Raw genomic sequence first — 16,405 nt, 5'->3', positions numbered from 1 at the left:
TTTGGGTTTCCTGTTGAGAAAGGACAAAGTGGGACTTTAAGCTTTGGATGATCAAGGAATTTCAAATGTGCACAACTCACTAGACCCCTACATTTGTTTTTAGGTTCAATGGTAAATGGATGGGGTTCTGCGTCTGATGAGGACCGTAACTTTTCTAGTCATAGATCTAGTGTAGGTAGCTCCTCAGATGACTCGATCTTTACCAGCGGCAGTTTTGCACAAGCACTGGTTGCAGCAGCAGATAAAGCTGGGTTTAGGCTGGATGGAACCAGCCTGACAAAAACAGGTTTGTAGACTCAAAGTTGATGCTTTCTGCATGAAGAGTTTCTCCCCCTATTCTTCTCTTCTTTTCAGTGAATTCGCATCTCACACTTGTCTAACATGCATGGAATAAGGTGGATGGAGATACTTTTATTAGTATATTTTAAATGAAACCCTGCATTTTGTTTCATTTTTAGTGACTGGAGTAGTGAATAGCACAAGCTTTTAATCTGCACTTTCAGTCTGCTGCAGTTTCCTTCTGTGCTGACTCTGCTATGGATTTACTGACATATGCTCCATTTAATACTTTACCAAAGAGATCACTAATTATGCCATGCAGTCTTTGATGATTTCATTTTTTTTGCAAAATTTCCTCACAATCATTCACATTTGCAGTGATGAACCTCATGTTTAAACTATTATCTCCATCCCTGCTCTTCTGTTGTGTATCTTCTTGCAAAAGTATTTTTCTGTGAAGTTTTTCTTAGCATGGGGTGAATTGGTGTGCTTTTATTGTTAACAACACAAACTGTTTAAAAGCCTTATGAACAGCTGATAAAAAAATACTTAATTCAATAAGTTAATATATTTTAATAGAAGTTAACTTTAATTATGCCAACTGATTCTGCCAAGTTAACTGTGGCACAGGTTTTTGCCTTTGAAAATAGCTAATAGTCTAAAATGAATTAATGAAATTTAGTTCACATTTTTAAAGCTCTGTATGTTTTATTTCTAGAAAGAGAGATAAGTAAAAATATTTTTCAGTTTTCTGGAAAAAAAAGAATGTATTTGCATTTGCTTAGTCATCAAAATAGCAAAAAAAAATCTGGTTATTTAAATACACAAATCTAATAGCAAAGTATGAACTTGGGTATTATTTTTGTTATACTTTCTCAGTTGATTCTGTCCCACAGGTCCCATAATGTTCCTATCATTTAAATTTTTTTACTATTAATCTGGTATTGTGCAGTTTATGAAAAAAATTCCATGTGTTAGGGTTGAAAAGCACATGCAGTGACTTCATGGCAAACACTACCATGTAGGAATGTTAGGAATGAAGAAGAGAATCATTGGCAAAGTCCTGTGTCACCAACAAACAAGAAGATGAACAGATACAGCTTTTCTCATTTCACTGTGACTTTGCCACTGACTTCGGTAAGACATAATCATCCTTAAAAGATATTTCACCATTTAAAGTAGTTACAACCCTCACTTGCTTCTGACGCTATTGGAACATTGATCAAGTAAACCTGTTTTTTTATTCAAAGAAACACCAAAGCACAGCAAAAGAAAACCCAAAGTGGACCTTCACTCATATTCTATGAGCAAATTCGGCCAAATTATAATTTATAATTTTTGCTTGTAGATTGTCCTAAACAGTCTTGAATGAAAGGTGCAAATCTTTCACAACATTTTTTTTTTTTGGTGTTGTTCTTGGGCTCAGTAAAAGGTAATGCACAGATTCACTCAAAGTTAATGACACTTGTATCGGACTGTTGAAAACTAGTTTCCACCACAAACAAGCACATAACAAAAGGAAATGGGCATATATACACACAGATGCTTTTAGTTAAATATGGTTTCTTGTTTTAGCTATATAAAAGGAAACTACAAGGAAAGGATGAGAGCCCTCTTGTCAGTTATATTTTCCTAGTTTAATTAGGTCACAAATGCTCTTTAAATGAGTACTGACATGTAATTCCTTGGACAGACTATTGGACTTTAAGGTAAAAGAAAGTATCCAACAGTTGAGCTACTGTATTTATGATTATTACTTTCTTGCTTTCTCAATGATCTAGCAGGTAAAACAGAAACAAAGTAAAACCTACATGTAAACAAACAGCCGTCCCCTCTTTTCCTCACAAAAACCTCAGCAAATGGAAATAATCCCCCAACACTTACTGCGGTTTCATTATGATATCATACCTTCCAGGGCAGTGTGGATCAATCAGACATGCCAGTTATGGACTTGCTGCACCACAGCAAACTCCTCATAGTGCAAAATGGCGTTTTGCAGTAGAGAAGCAGCAGTATTATTTCTGTTCATGGCTCTGGAGGGAGTCTGAATGTTGTGACTCTTTAATCCTTTGCAGTCTGGACAGTTATTATCACCCCATCAGAACAGCTGTGAAATGTTCTCACTGATACAAAAAAAGAGAAGTCCACTTGATAGTCTCACACGAGTGTGTTTGATTGCCAAGCATAAGAGGCACTGGTAAATCCAGGTACAAGGTGTCCCTCCTGCCAGACACTTTGATTCCAGTTTCTAGAAGCCATCCTGTGATTTGTCATGTAGTTCAGATAGTTTTAGTTTTTAACACCCTTGGGAAATTAAATCAAGAGTTAGTGGATTCATCCTTGTTTCCGCTTACACAGTAAATCTACTGCAGAGTCTGACACTGCTCAGCGGTTATTACCAGAAGGGCTGCATACAAATAAAAGTTGCTGTAATCTGATATTAGGTGCATTGAAAAACGTGTTTTGGGAGCCTGCACATCATTTGTGTTTGCCCCTTGTCTGATTTAGGTCAGTGCTACTTATTTTCCCTTATTTTCATGGAGGGATAAAAGAGAGAATGTTCGGTATTTATTTTTTCCAACCAGCATTCTGAATGAATAATAAGATTTCTTTAGTCAAGAGAATAAATGTGAAGGCTCTTCATCCTGCACTCACTAGTTACACCTGTATGTTTTGAGTTTATGTTTTCAAAACATCTGTGCAATGTGCTGTGAGCTAGGATGGAACTTCAGGATAATATCTGAATTTCTTTACATTAGTGGTTTGGGGTTTTTTAATTTTTAAATGAAATTTTAATATTTTGTTTCTGTTCATTTGCTGTTTCATCTTTACCTATGAAACAAGGGCTTGATCACCTGTCTTTGTCTGGCTACAGCTGTGCCAGCTATAGAGGTTATTGTTTCTAGCCTTCCCCGAAATGCCTGTTACTGCTTACTCCCATCTCCAGAATGAGCTGCTTGGGTGGTCCTTCTGTAACCCATTTCAGTTAAAATTAGTCAGATTAGCAAAGGCATCTTTTCATACTGTTTAAGTTCAATAGATCTTATTTTGGTAGAGGAGAGTTAAGGAATGTTCACGTGAGAGGTTCAAACATGGTAACCGCTTGCAGATGGTAGTGACATGCAGCTGAGAGACAAGCCTGCGTAAGAGCACTGTACTCCTCCAGGGTACACATCAGAAGGTAGAAGACCAAGCCTGAGACAGTCAGGAAATCTTTTAATTCAAGTACAGAGATGTTAGAATAACATGTATATATTAACGTGAAAAACCATGATAGAGACATTATGGCTACTTTTTTACTTTGCCCTCTTTTTGCACTGAGAATATTTCAAATAGCATAGTGGGTAGCATATTACTCCCAATTAGACTTATCTAGATCAGTTCATATGTGACAGCATGTTGGAAGTAAGCGCATCTGTTGAGACTTTTTACTAGAAAACATAACTCACACCAGGGTACACCCTAGTCTAGAAGAACAAAAAAACCTCCTCATGAGTTAGGGTTCAGTTGACCAGTAAAACAAGAAACAGACATTTTGCCACAAGTAAATTAATTGTGCTCCTACAATTCCCGTCAAATTCAGTCAGAAAACTTTGTTTTAACATATAAAAATACTGAAAATGAACAGGAAAATTTTAGCATTTAAATATAGCTCCAATTTTTATTTAATGAGAAAATAGAGCCCTTAAATATACAAACCTACGCTGCTGCATAGCTTGCAAGATCAGTTATGTTTATCTCACTGGAGTTAGTCCAGATATACAGTGCATTTGGGAGTCCCTAAAATGAGAATCTGACTCGGCAAACATGAAGGTGGAAGGCAGGAGGAGATAAATTTGATATAATTGCAGAACTGTTTTCCTTCCCTGCTCAAGGCTGAGAAGTTGTTATGACACATCTGTTCAGCACACAGAGCAGGTAGGAGTTACATGGCATACAGTAGTTTTATCACAACAGATGGAACAGTTTTAATTTTAAAAGTTAAAGACAAAAGAATGCCAAGTTTCTCACTTCACTTGTTGTGGTATGTCTTAAAGCAGTTGTCATCAGTGAGTACCTCAAGGGGACACTTGCTTGCCTCTGAGAATTAGACTAGATTTAATGGTTTGGAACAGACATTAATAGAACAGCCCATTTCAAGGAAATAACATCTTTTTCATCTGTTTTTTCTTTTTAGGCAAAGCATATCCTTCCTCTCAGAGACCTCGGCCAAGCAGTCCTTTTTCTACTGACAGCAACGCCAGTGCAGCTGTCAATCAGAGCCAGAGGCCGAGGCCCACTAAAAAACATAAGGGAGGACGGTTGGACCAACCCCCCTTGCCTCATCGTAGGGAGGGAATAACAGACGGTAAGTGTTGTGGTGAAGTCCCAGATGATAACGTACATTAATCAGGTGTGCAGAGTGGGAGAACAAACAACAATCTTTTAAGGAATATAAGTTACAGTGAATAATTTATTTGTTGAAGTGGGGTCCCCAGGTTGCCACGTGAGCAATAATGTAATGCTAGCAGTGTGGGGCCTGCTTAAGTGAATCTTTATGGAGACTTTCTTCTTTTCAACTCTGAATATGTTAGCATCTCTTAGATTTTCTCGGTTCACAATAAAAATCTTACCCCAAAATGACTGCATTGAACATGATTTAACACTGGAAATGGCCTGTGGGAAATTTTACATTAAATTAAAGTAGCCACCACCCACAGTAGCAGCGTGCCATGAATTTTTAAGGAGAAGCATAGGGCCAGCCCAACAATGGTCTATTTGATTTGTGTTGGTTTTAACAGCCACTCAACTGCTACATCAATGCATCATGCTTTTCTCATGTCTCTGCCCCACGTATTGTTTGTGCTGCTTCATTCCTGACATACACTGATCTCAGTGACTTTGTTTCCCTCTGACATCTATACTTCTGTCTGACCATCGCTTCCCATCTGGAAATTTCAGATGTGACTGTTTTGCTCTTCTAATGACTAAGATCAGCTCAGATTTCCATTATCTTTATCCATCCCCTCTTTCAGTGTTCAAAACATGGCAATTCTGAGAGCTAGGCTGTTCCACCTGCCTCAGTGGCTCTTGTAACACTGTCTGGACTATAGGAGTGGATGCGATGTCAGTAAGTCTGTCTCCTAATTTTAAGTCCATCTTGACAAATCCAGTGTATGGGGAAGGTTTAAGAATAAAAAATAAAAATAAGATTTAGATTTTAAGTATAAACATCCTCCTTATTTTAGTAAAAATTAATTGAGAATCCATTCATTATCTTATTTAGACAGGTAACATGTAATAAACAGATTCAATAGAGGGTATATTTAGTTTGGTTTGTTTATAATGTGTTATCTATTACCCTAGATACATGTATAAAATACATTAACAGCTCACAAGCTGGACTGTGGCCATTAAAAACACCAGAGGTCTCCTCTCAGTCATGTTTTCAGGTGTACATGCACAATTTTGCAGTATGCTTTGACAGATTCCTTGTTTGACAGACCACAAAGGAGGAGGGTAGATTTGAGAAGTGAAAGTCTTCACCAGAAGAGTCATCATTATACCTCATGCTCTGTGGCTTAATCTCACTAACATATTATTTGTGGAAACATCTTAAAGTAGCTTAGACTCCAATCATATAGATCTGATTTGGTTTAAACATTAATGCCTTCCCATTCGGGATATATTTCAGAGCCCTCCCTGCTACCCAAATCCATTAAATAGATGTGTCTGTGAGAATACTAACCAGAAACGTGGGTGTTGCTTATAGTGCTGGCAGTACTCTTTCTGTGTATATGTCAAATCAGCCCTTGCACGTGGCACATTCTGTCACCCTGAACTATGAGCCTCTTGGGCCATAAATTCTTTCTACGTGTGAGTCTGTACTGCTCTTGGTATGGTGGGACCTTAATCCTTCTGCTTTTGAGTACTATTGCTATAGAAAAGTTTAACAATAATGTGGGTATTGGAAAATAAATGGGAATCCAGTTCAGGTTGTGAGACAGATGGAAGCATGAATCTTCAGGAAATGGATTCATAGTGTTTTGAATTAATGAAAGAGTTCAGATTTAAGATTTACTTAAAACCAGGAATCTCCTGTTGTCTTGTATTTATTCTTTATAAAATGCTAATCTTATTGGAGTTTCTTTCAACTATTTGAGTCAGATTACTGATGATATACCGTTTCCTTCAAAAGTCCACCTCTCAGGCACAGGAAGTTACAAAAACAGCTTTCGGACACTGTTAGCTTAACATTTGTCTGTTATAAGCCTAGTTAAAGTGTTTACTATATATTCAAAAAATTTATTAAGTCCTGGAGTAATGGAGGATCTTTTCCCATCCTCTCCGGTCACAGGAACAAACAAACACAAATTGTACAGTTTTTCCACTTCAACCCTTATTGAATATGAGTCATTAAAGTGTAAAGGCAAGTCTGAGTCATAGCCAAATTTGTGAAAGAACATTTTCCAATTAAGAAAGCTAAAGATTGCTGCTGCCACCTGTGTGTATGTAAACAAACTGAATTTAGAACCAGTGGAGTACAGAAATGAAAAATGGTAACTGGATGCTGTGTGTGGAATATTGCAATAAAGTTTACAAAGAGAGACAGTACTACTATGTTTAAACTACAGTAAGAAAAAGCAAGTAGGAGAACCTGGGATAGATCCAGCGATTCTGAGCCCTGATCCAGGCCAGTCTCTTCAGCCCTGGGCGTCACTATGAATTTTTTCCTGGTTTTGAGATGTCTCCAATCCATTCCTTCCCAGCTTCCTCTTGGACTTGTAATATGACAAGACACTTGGTTTATCAGTCATCTTCAAATATCTAAGCTGACTGAGTCCTAGCATCCTGTGTTTAAGTCTTATCACATACAGGATATCTGTTATTTTAAATTTTCATTGACCAACTAGGCTCCAGCCATGTCCTTTCTCTGCCTTTTGCCGTGCACTTCCTGAGCTGTTCCCCCTTGTTAACTCTAATCATGTAGGACAGTGTAAAAGACCTAAAAAACCTGTAATATTTAGTACACACAACACTGATCCCAGACTATGTAAGCATATGAGGATACAAATTCATGCCTACTTTCGACAGCAATCTGCACAAATCCCCTAAAAGCCCGCATCTTCATTTTCTTCAGTCACAGGTCAGAATCCTCTAAAGACTGATTCTAGATTGAATTTTCAAATGTATCTTCCTGTACAACTTGTTTTTCAAATTCCCTATTCTAAAAGACCATGGACACAACAGCAGACACGCAGAGGGAGAATATCTTATGAATCCTTTAAATGATGAAATATCTTCTTTCTGAGATCACAGTCCACTGTAAAAAACAAATAAGAGGGTTTTAGTTTGAGTGCTCAAGGAATAACTTGTTTTCTTGGAAGCAATATATTCATGAATTGCGAAACAGTGGAATCTGTCACAGATGACTGAAGTTAAAAGCTCTTCCTTAGCTGAGCAAGATGTTTAAAAAACTCAGAGCGGAGGCAGAAGGGAAATATTGTTAGGTGTTAAAAATGAGAACTGGAACTCCAGTTTTCTATTAGCTTTGCTACTGACTTGCCATCATGTATTACAAATCAATTTTTGCTGAGGTGGATCACTGTAGACAAGATGCTTACCTTGATGTTAGAAAGTAATTCACAAGCTTATTAAATGTCACAGTAATTATCACCCCTAGGAAGACAAATCACTGGCCCAGGTAGAAAGGGATGTCCTTATACCCCTTGGTTCTGTAGCTTGCTGCTTTTCCCAGTTCATAATAAGAGGCTGTGCCAAGTTTGACCGGTACCCGAATCATTTGGCCAATGCTCTGCCTTCTAAAGGAGGGCTGGAGTAATCCCAGACCAAACATCCATCTGCCTCTTATCAGGCACACTGATGTCCTACAGCTTCTCAATCACAATCCCTCCATTACTAAATCAATAAGACCCTCACCTCCCCGTCAATGCACTTACAAATTGCCTTGCAGGCCTGATAATCCTGCCATTAGAGCCTGCAAATGGTAGTCTAGATGACAGCCCACTGGTCTAGTAAGTGGCTAGCTAAATGTGGATGTTTCACCTGGAAGATAAATGTCATTTAGACGGAAGCACAGTGACAATCAGGGATACCACTCTGAGCATCTTCACTGAATATCCTGCTGAAGTCCCTGAGTTTCTAGATTCAGAACTTCTCTGAAGTTATTGATATGAGTTGGCTTGTTTCTATGTACAAATCAGTCTGCCTGTTAGGGACTGTAACTACTAACTCCTCTGATCTCTCTTACCCCTTTAATAGCAGCTGAAATACCAGCCAATAATGTCATGTATGTGCATACTCACAATTGTGTGTGGAGACACGGCGTGGACATGTTTGGCAGAAAAGTGAGAGGAGAGGGAAGTCAAGACTGTTCTGTGTGGCACTGGAGGAGGAAATTTGTGACTACAGATACAGGTCTTTACACATGCCCAGGCAAGATAGTAAAGCATATTAGTAATTTACCTAAGGCAGAGATTAGCAGTATAGGATTTAATTTATAGAGCAAATTAAAAGCCATATTTCCAAATGAAGACCTCTTACAGCTTTTTTCATTAAAAAGATAAAGGTTGATCAACCTGAATAACAAGATGAAAAAATGATCATTTTACTCAGGTGATGATTGACTAGAATTAGTAACCATTCTTACAGATCTTCTCAGACGTGTCTAACACAGTTCAGCAAGTCCATAGTCAGGGCTGGAGCCAGCTTGCTTTAATTCATAGAATCATAGAATCATAGAATAACCAGGTTGGAAGAGACCCACCGGATCATCGAGTCCAACCATTCCTATCACAAACACTAAACCATGCCCCTTAGCACCTCATCCACCCATCCCTTAAACACCTCCAGGGAAGGTGACTCAACCACCTTCCATAGTACTTATAATTCTTCTAGAGTTACATGAATCTTCATGAGAAGATAAATTGTATTTTTCATTTCAATTCATCCACTGGTCTAAAATACATGTATAACTTTACAAACATGGTTTTTAATTTCACTTCTATGCATCAAGCAATCATTATGCCCATTTTGTGGATGGATAAAAGCAAGAATCAGGTTAACAGAAGATCAGCAGCATAAGTCTACAGCAATTCAAGGAGTTGTGCCTAGCTGTAGAGCGTGCAGTACATCTTAAGTACAAACCTTTCCTTCTCAGTATCTAATCAATAACAACTACTAGACAGCTATTTCCGAGGAAGGGTACTGTATGTTAAGAAGTTTAATACTGTAATAATTTTAACTTCTTTTTTTTTTGTGATACTACTCAAAAATTTTGTTTATATCGAATGGAATATTTTATCTTGGAAAATTGCATTGTCAGATGTCATGTTACGACAGTGTTTATTCGATTCAGTGCATCTCCATAAAATGCTTATAAATCACAACTTCAGTAATCTCTATCTTGGATTGCATAAGCAGATGCCAGTGTTGTGGTTCTGTACATTAACTGGTTATGATTGCAATAAAATCAATTATAAAAAATGCAATTTTGGAAGCCAACACTCTAAAGCAATTTTAACATTGGCAAGCTCCCATACTCTCCTGCTTCCACCTACAGTAACTCAAGTATAGTCATTGTCATAAAAGGTCACATCTATATTCATAACTAAAAATTTCTCAAATAAATTAGTGCTCAACATAAAGCATACACCAAGCTCACTGACAGATTATTATAGGGCTGTTCTAGCCAAAAGATAGATGTCTTAATTTGGGCTATAGCACTTTAGCTGTGAACAGAGGTACAGAAGCAGCATCAGATACAACTTCTTTCCCCCACAGACACAAATAACCCACATGTCTTCATTTATCTGTAGGAAAAAAATGTTGACTGGACTATCTCAGCATCACCATTAACAGCAAGGATGTGAAAAAAAGTCTGTGTAGCATTATATAAAGCTGGATTACAGACTTCAAGACAAATTCACTCCAAAAGCCTCCTCACCAATTCATAAAATGAATTTCAGTTTCACTAGAGTTATAAACATCAAACTTTCCTGCAGAGGCTAATCTTCCATGCCTTTTCTTGTGTCAAGTTCAGGAAAACCCTTCACAACTATGTAAGGCATAAAAGCAAGACAGACCCATATCTAGTGTAAACAGGCATGGGGCCAGTTGATGGGGCTGAACAGAATTGCATTGCCCAAAACCAGAGTTATCAACAAGTGTGCTACATATAAAACAGATGGCTGATATAAGAGAGTTTTTATTACAGTACTAAAGGTGCTCCCCTTTTCTGACGTATTTTTAATATGAAGCTTTTCTAGAATGTTGTAAATCTATCATATGGTTTAAATGAAAATCATATATTTAGAACTATAATTATAGAGATTCTATAATTATTTTGGGTCAAGGACTAATAAACAAAATGTTCTTTTGCCTCCACAAATGTGATTAGAAGCTTGTCCTTCAACTCTACAGGTCTCTTAGTAGTCCAAGTGATAAACTTGGAAAGGACAAGAGTTGTTAGAGATCAAACAAGCAAACGTCTTTCAGTGTTCAGTAGAAATTGTATTTTGATTAGTTATATTTGCAAGACTGCTAAACTTAAGTGTGACCTTCCTTTTTCTTGTGAAGTATATAGCTTTTGGCTGAACTTTCAAATAGTGCTTGAATAAAATACTCAGCTGTTGTTTGGTGGTTCCATGTGAATATGCATTTTTCGTAGATATATTGATACTTTTTTCAATGACAGTAAGTTTTTGAACATTTTTCCCCAATTTTTTGTAGAATTGTATTCATTTTGATAAAGCTGTATATTTAGAGTTTGAGTGTAAACCTCAAGTTGAAAGTGAAACACAAAAGCAGGTGTGATGAAGCAAAGCCCAGTACAATGGAGGGAATTACTCTGTCAACTGGCCCAGATCACTTTTTCACGGCCTTTCTTAATTGCTTGCTGTTACTTAAAGAGCTAGGTGGAGTATATCACACAGAAAACAAATCCCATGCTTAGAAATGTAAGTCAGAGCTCAGGATCTATTGATTTTAATGCAGGTTGGAAAGTGCTAGCAACATAGTAACCTGAGTAAAAAAAAAAAAAAAAAGTGGAAGATAAAAACACGTTTCTGATTAACATCCTTTCAAAATAAGCAAGTGAAGCAGTTCATGCCATTTGCAAGGGACTTTTATTTTCAGCATCAAGTAGACCTTCTGTTTCAATGAAAATATTAGTTCATCTAAATCTTATTCACGTTTTTTAGATCTTCCACCACCACCCGACCCACCCCCTGGCCAGGGTTTAAGGCAGCAAATAGTCCCCGGCCAGCGTGGAGGCTCAGCAGAGAGGAAAGGAAGCTCTCTTGAGAGGCAGCATGCACCGAACATAGATGAAACAAAGAGCTCCCTGGACCGGCAAGCTAGGACGTCACTAGAGTGGCAGCGGCAAACCCAGGAGTGGATAAGCTCTACAGAACGCCAAGAGGATTTCAGGAAAGCCCAACACAAACAAGCCTTCGGATCAGGTGTGTGTGTGCTGCACCAGCCGAGGCAATGCAGATGGCTTCTTGACACTTTTCAGCTGAGGATTCCTGTATCTGGCAGGAGTCTAGGACCATCTCACAGCCCTCTGTGCCAGCACTGGTGAGGCTGGAAAATAAGAAAAAGCAGAGTGTAATGAGAGCTTGTGATCCAAGTACTTTCCCTCCTGCAACAATAAAATCTCATTAGCACCTAGCTCAGTGCATTCTTTACAGCGTTTCAGCAATTAATAAGGTTGTCAAGCACAGGAGTGGAAAAAACAGGAGCAGTTTCAAACAGACACGGAAGTGAAAAAAAAGTAGAGTATTTTCTGTTAGATGTATATATTTATAGATATAGGACATATTTTCTAGTTTTTTCAACCTGCTTCTAAATTGGCAGCAGTTGTTTTTGCATGTCTGCAAGAAGGCTGGTCCTTCAGAGTTACTGACATTCTTTCCATCTGTATTTATAATACTGTCTTCTCATTATTCAAGAATATGACAAAATAACATTCGTCTCTTAGGCCTAGCAAGATGACAGTGCAGGTTTGCACCTTTATACAGGACCTGCTCATTGCTAAGTGCTGACTTTGTCCTTTAAATGGATTTCATGTCTGTAAAAATGTGTGCAGGAGGCAATGCTGAGCTGGAGTTATACTTCTACATTCGCAGGTTGTTTCTCTCAGCTCTACCTCAAGTAAATGCTACGTTTTTAGGTCTCCTTACTAGGATATTTTCTTTAACATGCTAATCATATATTATCGCATTGCTGATGAGAGTGATACAAGAGGATAATTAAGGCAATTAGAAAAAATAGATTTTACTATACGTGAAGCTTTTGTAAGGGCTATGCTGATTCTTCAAGTACGCGTGCAGCTCCCACAGTGACTACTCATATCATCTATCTTTTTTCTTGATTTTGTTCTACTATTAGTGCTCTTTGTTAACCTAGAACATGGATAGGAATTATATTCTATAAAAAAGTAGTATGCGGCAAAACATTTTAAAATATAAATATTTTAAATGCAATCAATATTTTAAAATATAATAGTAATGGTACTGTTAAATTCCATAATCTTTCAACTGCATAAACAAGTGACTCGTTGTTCATGTTGTGAAACGATGGTGTGAAGTTGCAGTTCAAAAATAGTGTGTGAAATTCATGCTACTTGGTGAAAAGGCCATTTTAATTACCGTGTACAAGGTGTACAAACACATAGGCAATAGCCTAAATATACTTTATGCATCTTATTTCTTTGTAATCTATTATTGAAGATAATTCTCTGACCTGATTAGCAAAAACTCCCCTCCTGTTCTCTGCTTCATAAGTGTACAAATAGAAGTTGTCAGTTATTTTATGATACAGAGAGTACACAGTAGTCAAGTTCCTGTACAGCAGGACTTGGATTTTTCTATCTTTAAACAAAAACAACTTAATCCTGATGCTTCTAGTGCCCTACCCAAGCACTGAATTTAGAGTTGGAGTGACTACAGGTAGCTTATTCTCGTCCAGAGCAATCAAGCATCCTTTGTGTGTGACAGAGGCTTACTCTAGGAATTATTATGGTTTTACCTTGGTAGGAGGAGTTCACAAAATTTGTGTACATGGTGGACCAGAGCTTCATAGTTGCCTGTCTGTCTTCTCATCCCAGCTTCTTGCTCTACAGATTTCTTGCTCTGTATTCTCTCTGGTAGATTTAAAAAAGATTACTGCCGAACATGATGTTTTTTTCTTATGACTAAATTCTGGGTTTTAAAATAATATGAATTGTACTTCTTCCCTTTTCCTTTACTGATCTTGTCTATCTTTGCTATGATACATTTCCAAAAGGAGTATTATTAGCTATCAGATTCCAGACAGAAATTATTTTGCAGTTTAGGGGTCTTCATTTGGACATTGCCAAGCTGTAAGTGAAATACTGAAAGCAAGACCTTTGGTTTGAAGTTGGATAGAATAAAAATACCTGATGCTGGGAACACTCTCCACTGGTTGCTTTCAGTGTAATCAAGATCACTGAGTTCCTGCCAATGACTTCATTGTGGGATTGCAGTTACAGCACGTCAAATATAGCATTCTCGGCTACCCTTCTAAAGAAAGCAGTGCTAGATCAAATCAAAATGGTTTTGATAAAATTAAAAGCCTTTTGAATATCCTATGGAATGTAGATATATCATTACACACATATATCCTGATTTTACAGGAGCTAGAATTATATATTCAAATTAAAGGCTCAGTCTTTCAAAGAGAAAAGCTTCAACAAAGCCTTCCCATCTGGGGCATGGGACATTTTTTGAGTGTTTAATAAATGTAAGCCTATTCTAAGGACTTGAGAAAACTGCCTTTCATGTGCTAGAATGTTGTGGGAAACTTAGCATTTACTATATGTCACAATTGCTAATTTTACGGATTGCATTTATTTCTAAGGGCACAACAGATAATTTAACTCAACATATGCTCTGTAATGATAATGCATTTTATATTTATTCATGATCATTTTTCTCAATATTTCATTGAACCCAAAGGAGGCCTTATTCTGAGTCCACAAACTAAAAAAACAAATCACTTGACCATATATGTCATTTTCAAACTCTTTTGCAATGCTAGTGACTTTTCTTTCCATCCATTAAAAATGTATCCAGCTTTCTGCTAAACTGATTTATGTTGCTTGCTTTATTGCTGCCTTAATGCAAGCTGCTCCATATTTTAGCAAGCCTTTGGAAAACAGGTTTGCATCTGATTCTATTGTTAGACTTTGACATATAAGGAACAGGTAAAATAGTTTAGGAGGCTATGGCTGTTAAAAACCATTTTACTATGTCCTTTAAGCATTTCTTTATACTTAAGCAAGGACAGTGTATGGTCATATTGCAAAAAAATGATAATGCCCTCATGTCCTGCAGCACAAATATTCTGGTCCCTTGGGCAGGGCCAGAAGGAGATTCTTTAGTAGAGAAAGAAGGCAGCTGCCTACCCTCTTCTTCGACAGATTTCCCTTACAAACAGGTTCTGTTCAATAGCAGATCATGTGGGGGATTCCTGTGTTCTACTCAGTTGTGGCAGTAGGCACAAAGAATGAAAACTTGGGTTTCTTCTTCAAATTTGTTCTGACTGACACTTCCCTAAGTTACTTGTGCTATTCATGCAGATTTCGCAGAGGCTTCAAGATTGTGAATAAAAGCATTTTCATCTCCTCTTTCTTTCCAACCATCTCCACCTACTTTCCATGTTCTTCCCCTCTGTCAAAGAAAGCATGTTTCTCCTCATCAGATTGTTTAAAATTGAAGACAATTGGAAAAGAAAAAAAAGAAAACAAAAACCAAAAAAATTTTGGTGCAGGTTCATTTAAAAAATATAATATTCAAGCAGGAGATATCCCACTGATTTCAGAAGGGGCAATTCACATGTTTGAGGTTAAGCATATATACCCATATTCTTTCTTGAATTAAAATGTACATTTTGCAAGGTCTTTTTCTTCAGCTTCTGAGACAGCAAAAGTGGATCATACACAGCAAAGAAATAAAATAGCGCTTCCATTTCAGTGTTAAATCAGTGCTGCTATTTTACTCCTTACGTTAGTATTATTACAACAATATGTCCTGGAAACTCTAATCAGATGTGATGTCTTGTTTTACTTCGTGCCATATGAAGAAATATAGTTATTAATTCTGCTCTCGCAAGCAGTACATTGTTGTAAGTCTTTGTGGAGGAAGGGACCAAGTGGGCAAAAGTAAGCCTTTTGTTCATAATAGAACATAAAACAAGCTGCAGTAAGATTTACTTACCCCAAATATTACAACTACTAGTATTACATACAATATAATATTTTTTAATGTAATTCACAACCAGTTTAAAAAATATTCAATCTGCTTTGAATCGTTAGAAATTACTGATTGCTGGAAGCTAATTAAATTAGCTGATATTGTAGTTCTTTATTTAAATTGATTGAGGTAATGTAACCATAATTTAAGCTAAAGAAAAAGGAAGAGCACATTCATGGAGGCTTGAAGCAAAAATCTAATCATAGCTGCATTGTTTTAGAAATTGTCTGTGCATCTATTTTTATTAAATATCTGTGATTAATGAGCTATTACTTCATAATGAATCTAGAGTTTTTCTAATTGATATGAACTAACTTATGAGTTTATGAGAAAGCAAGATTAAATTCATGCTGGTTTCTTTGTGGGATACAACACTGAGTTGTATATTTTCTAAGGTAAAACTGCCACCTGATATCAAAACCAAATAACTGAGGGCAGGAATGAACATGATGTCCGTGTAAGCATAGCTTCTTTGTTCCTATTTATAGGAATTTATTTGGTATTTGTTTTGTTTTGTTTTGCTTTTCTAGAAGAGGCACTCGTACCATATAGTAAACCCAACTTCCCATCCCCTGGCGGCCACAGCTCTTCAGGAACAGCTTCTTCTAAAGGATCAACCGGACCTAGAAAAGGTGAAGTCTTGCGAGGAGGTCACCAACACAATGCCAGTGACCTTCTCGATTTAGGCTATGTGGGATCAAACAGTCAAGGACAGTTTACTGGTGAATTATGTAAGTTTATCTTTAGCTACAGTTCAATCTCTCAAATAGAAAAAAAAAAAGAGAAAAATTATAAATCTTTGTGAAGGGAGGAAGACGTTTTGTGTGATAAACAGATTAAATTTTACC

The 16,405-nt window shown here is 37.1% G+C and overlaps 1 protein-coding gene across 16 annotated transcripts in view; it reads left to right on the top strand.

The window, feature by feature from the left end:
- Positions 1-16,405, top strand: part of ROBO2 (roundabout guidance receptor 2) — a 905,955-nt gene that overhangs the window by 885,280 nt on the left and 4,270 nt on the right. For 4 of the 16 annotated variants that reach the window (XM_069870289.1, XM_069870284.1, XM_069870314.1 and 1 more), the window contains 4 exons: positions 104-286; positions 4,457-4,627; positions 11,481-11,741; positions 16,088-16,288. In XM_069870289.1, the coding sequence (XP_069726390.1) occupies positions 104-286; positions 4,457-4,627; positions 11,481-11,741; positions 16,088-16,288 (816 nt within the window). The remainder of the gene's footprint in view (positions 1-103; positions 287-4,456; positions 4,628-11,480; positions 11,742-16,087; positions 16,289-16,405) is intronic. The other 12 variants (XM_069870331.1, XM_069870321.1, XM_069870357.1 and 9 more) reach the window with 5 other exon arrangements.

This window comes from Phaenicophaeus curvirostris, chromosome 1, assembly GCF_032191515.1.
Source record: "Phaenicophaeus curvirostris isolate KB17595 chromosome 1, BPBGC_Pcur_1.0, whole genome shotgun sequence".
Classification (NCBI taxonomy): domain Eukaryota; kingdom Metazoa; phylum Chordata; class Aves; order Cuculiformes; family Cuculidae; genus Phaenicophaeus; species Phaenicophaeus curvirostris.
Note: the sequence above shows the minus strand (reverse complement) of the source record. Positions and strands in the feature narration are given on the sequence as shown.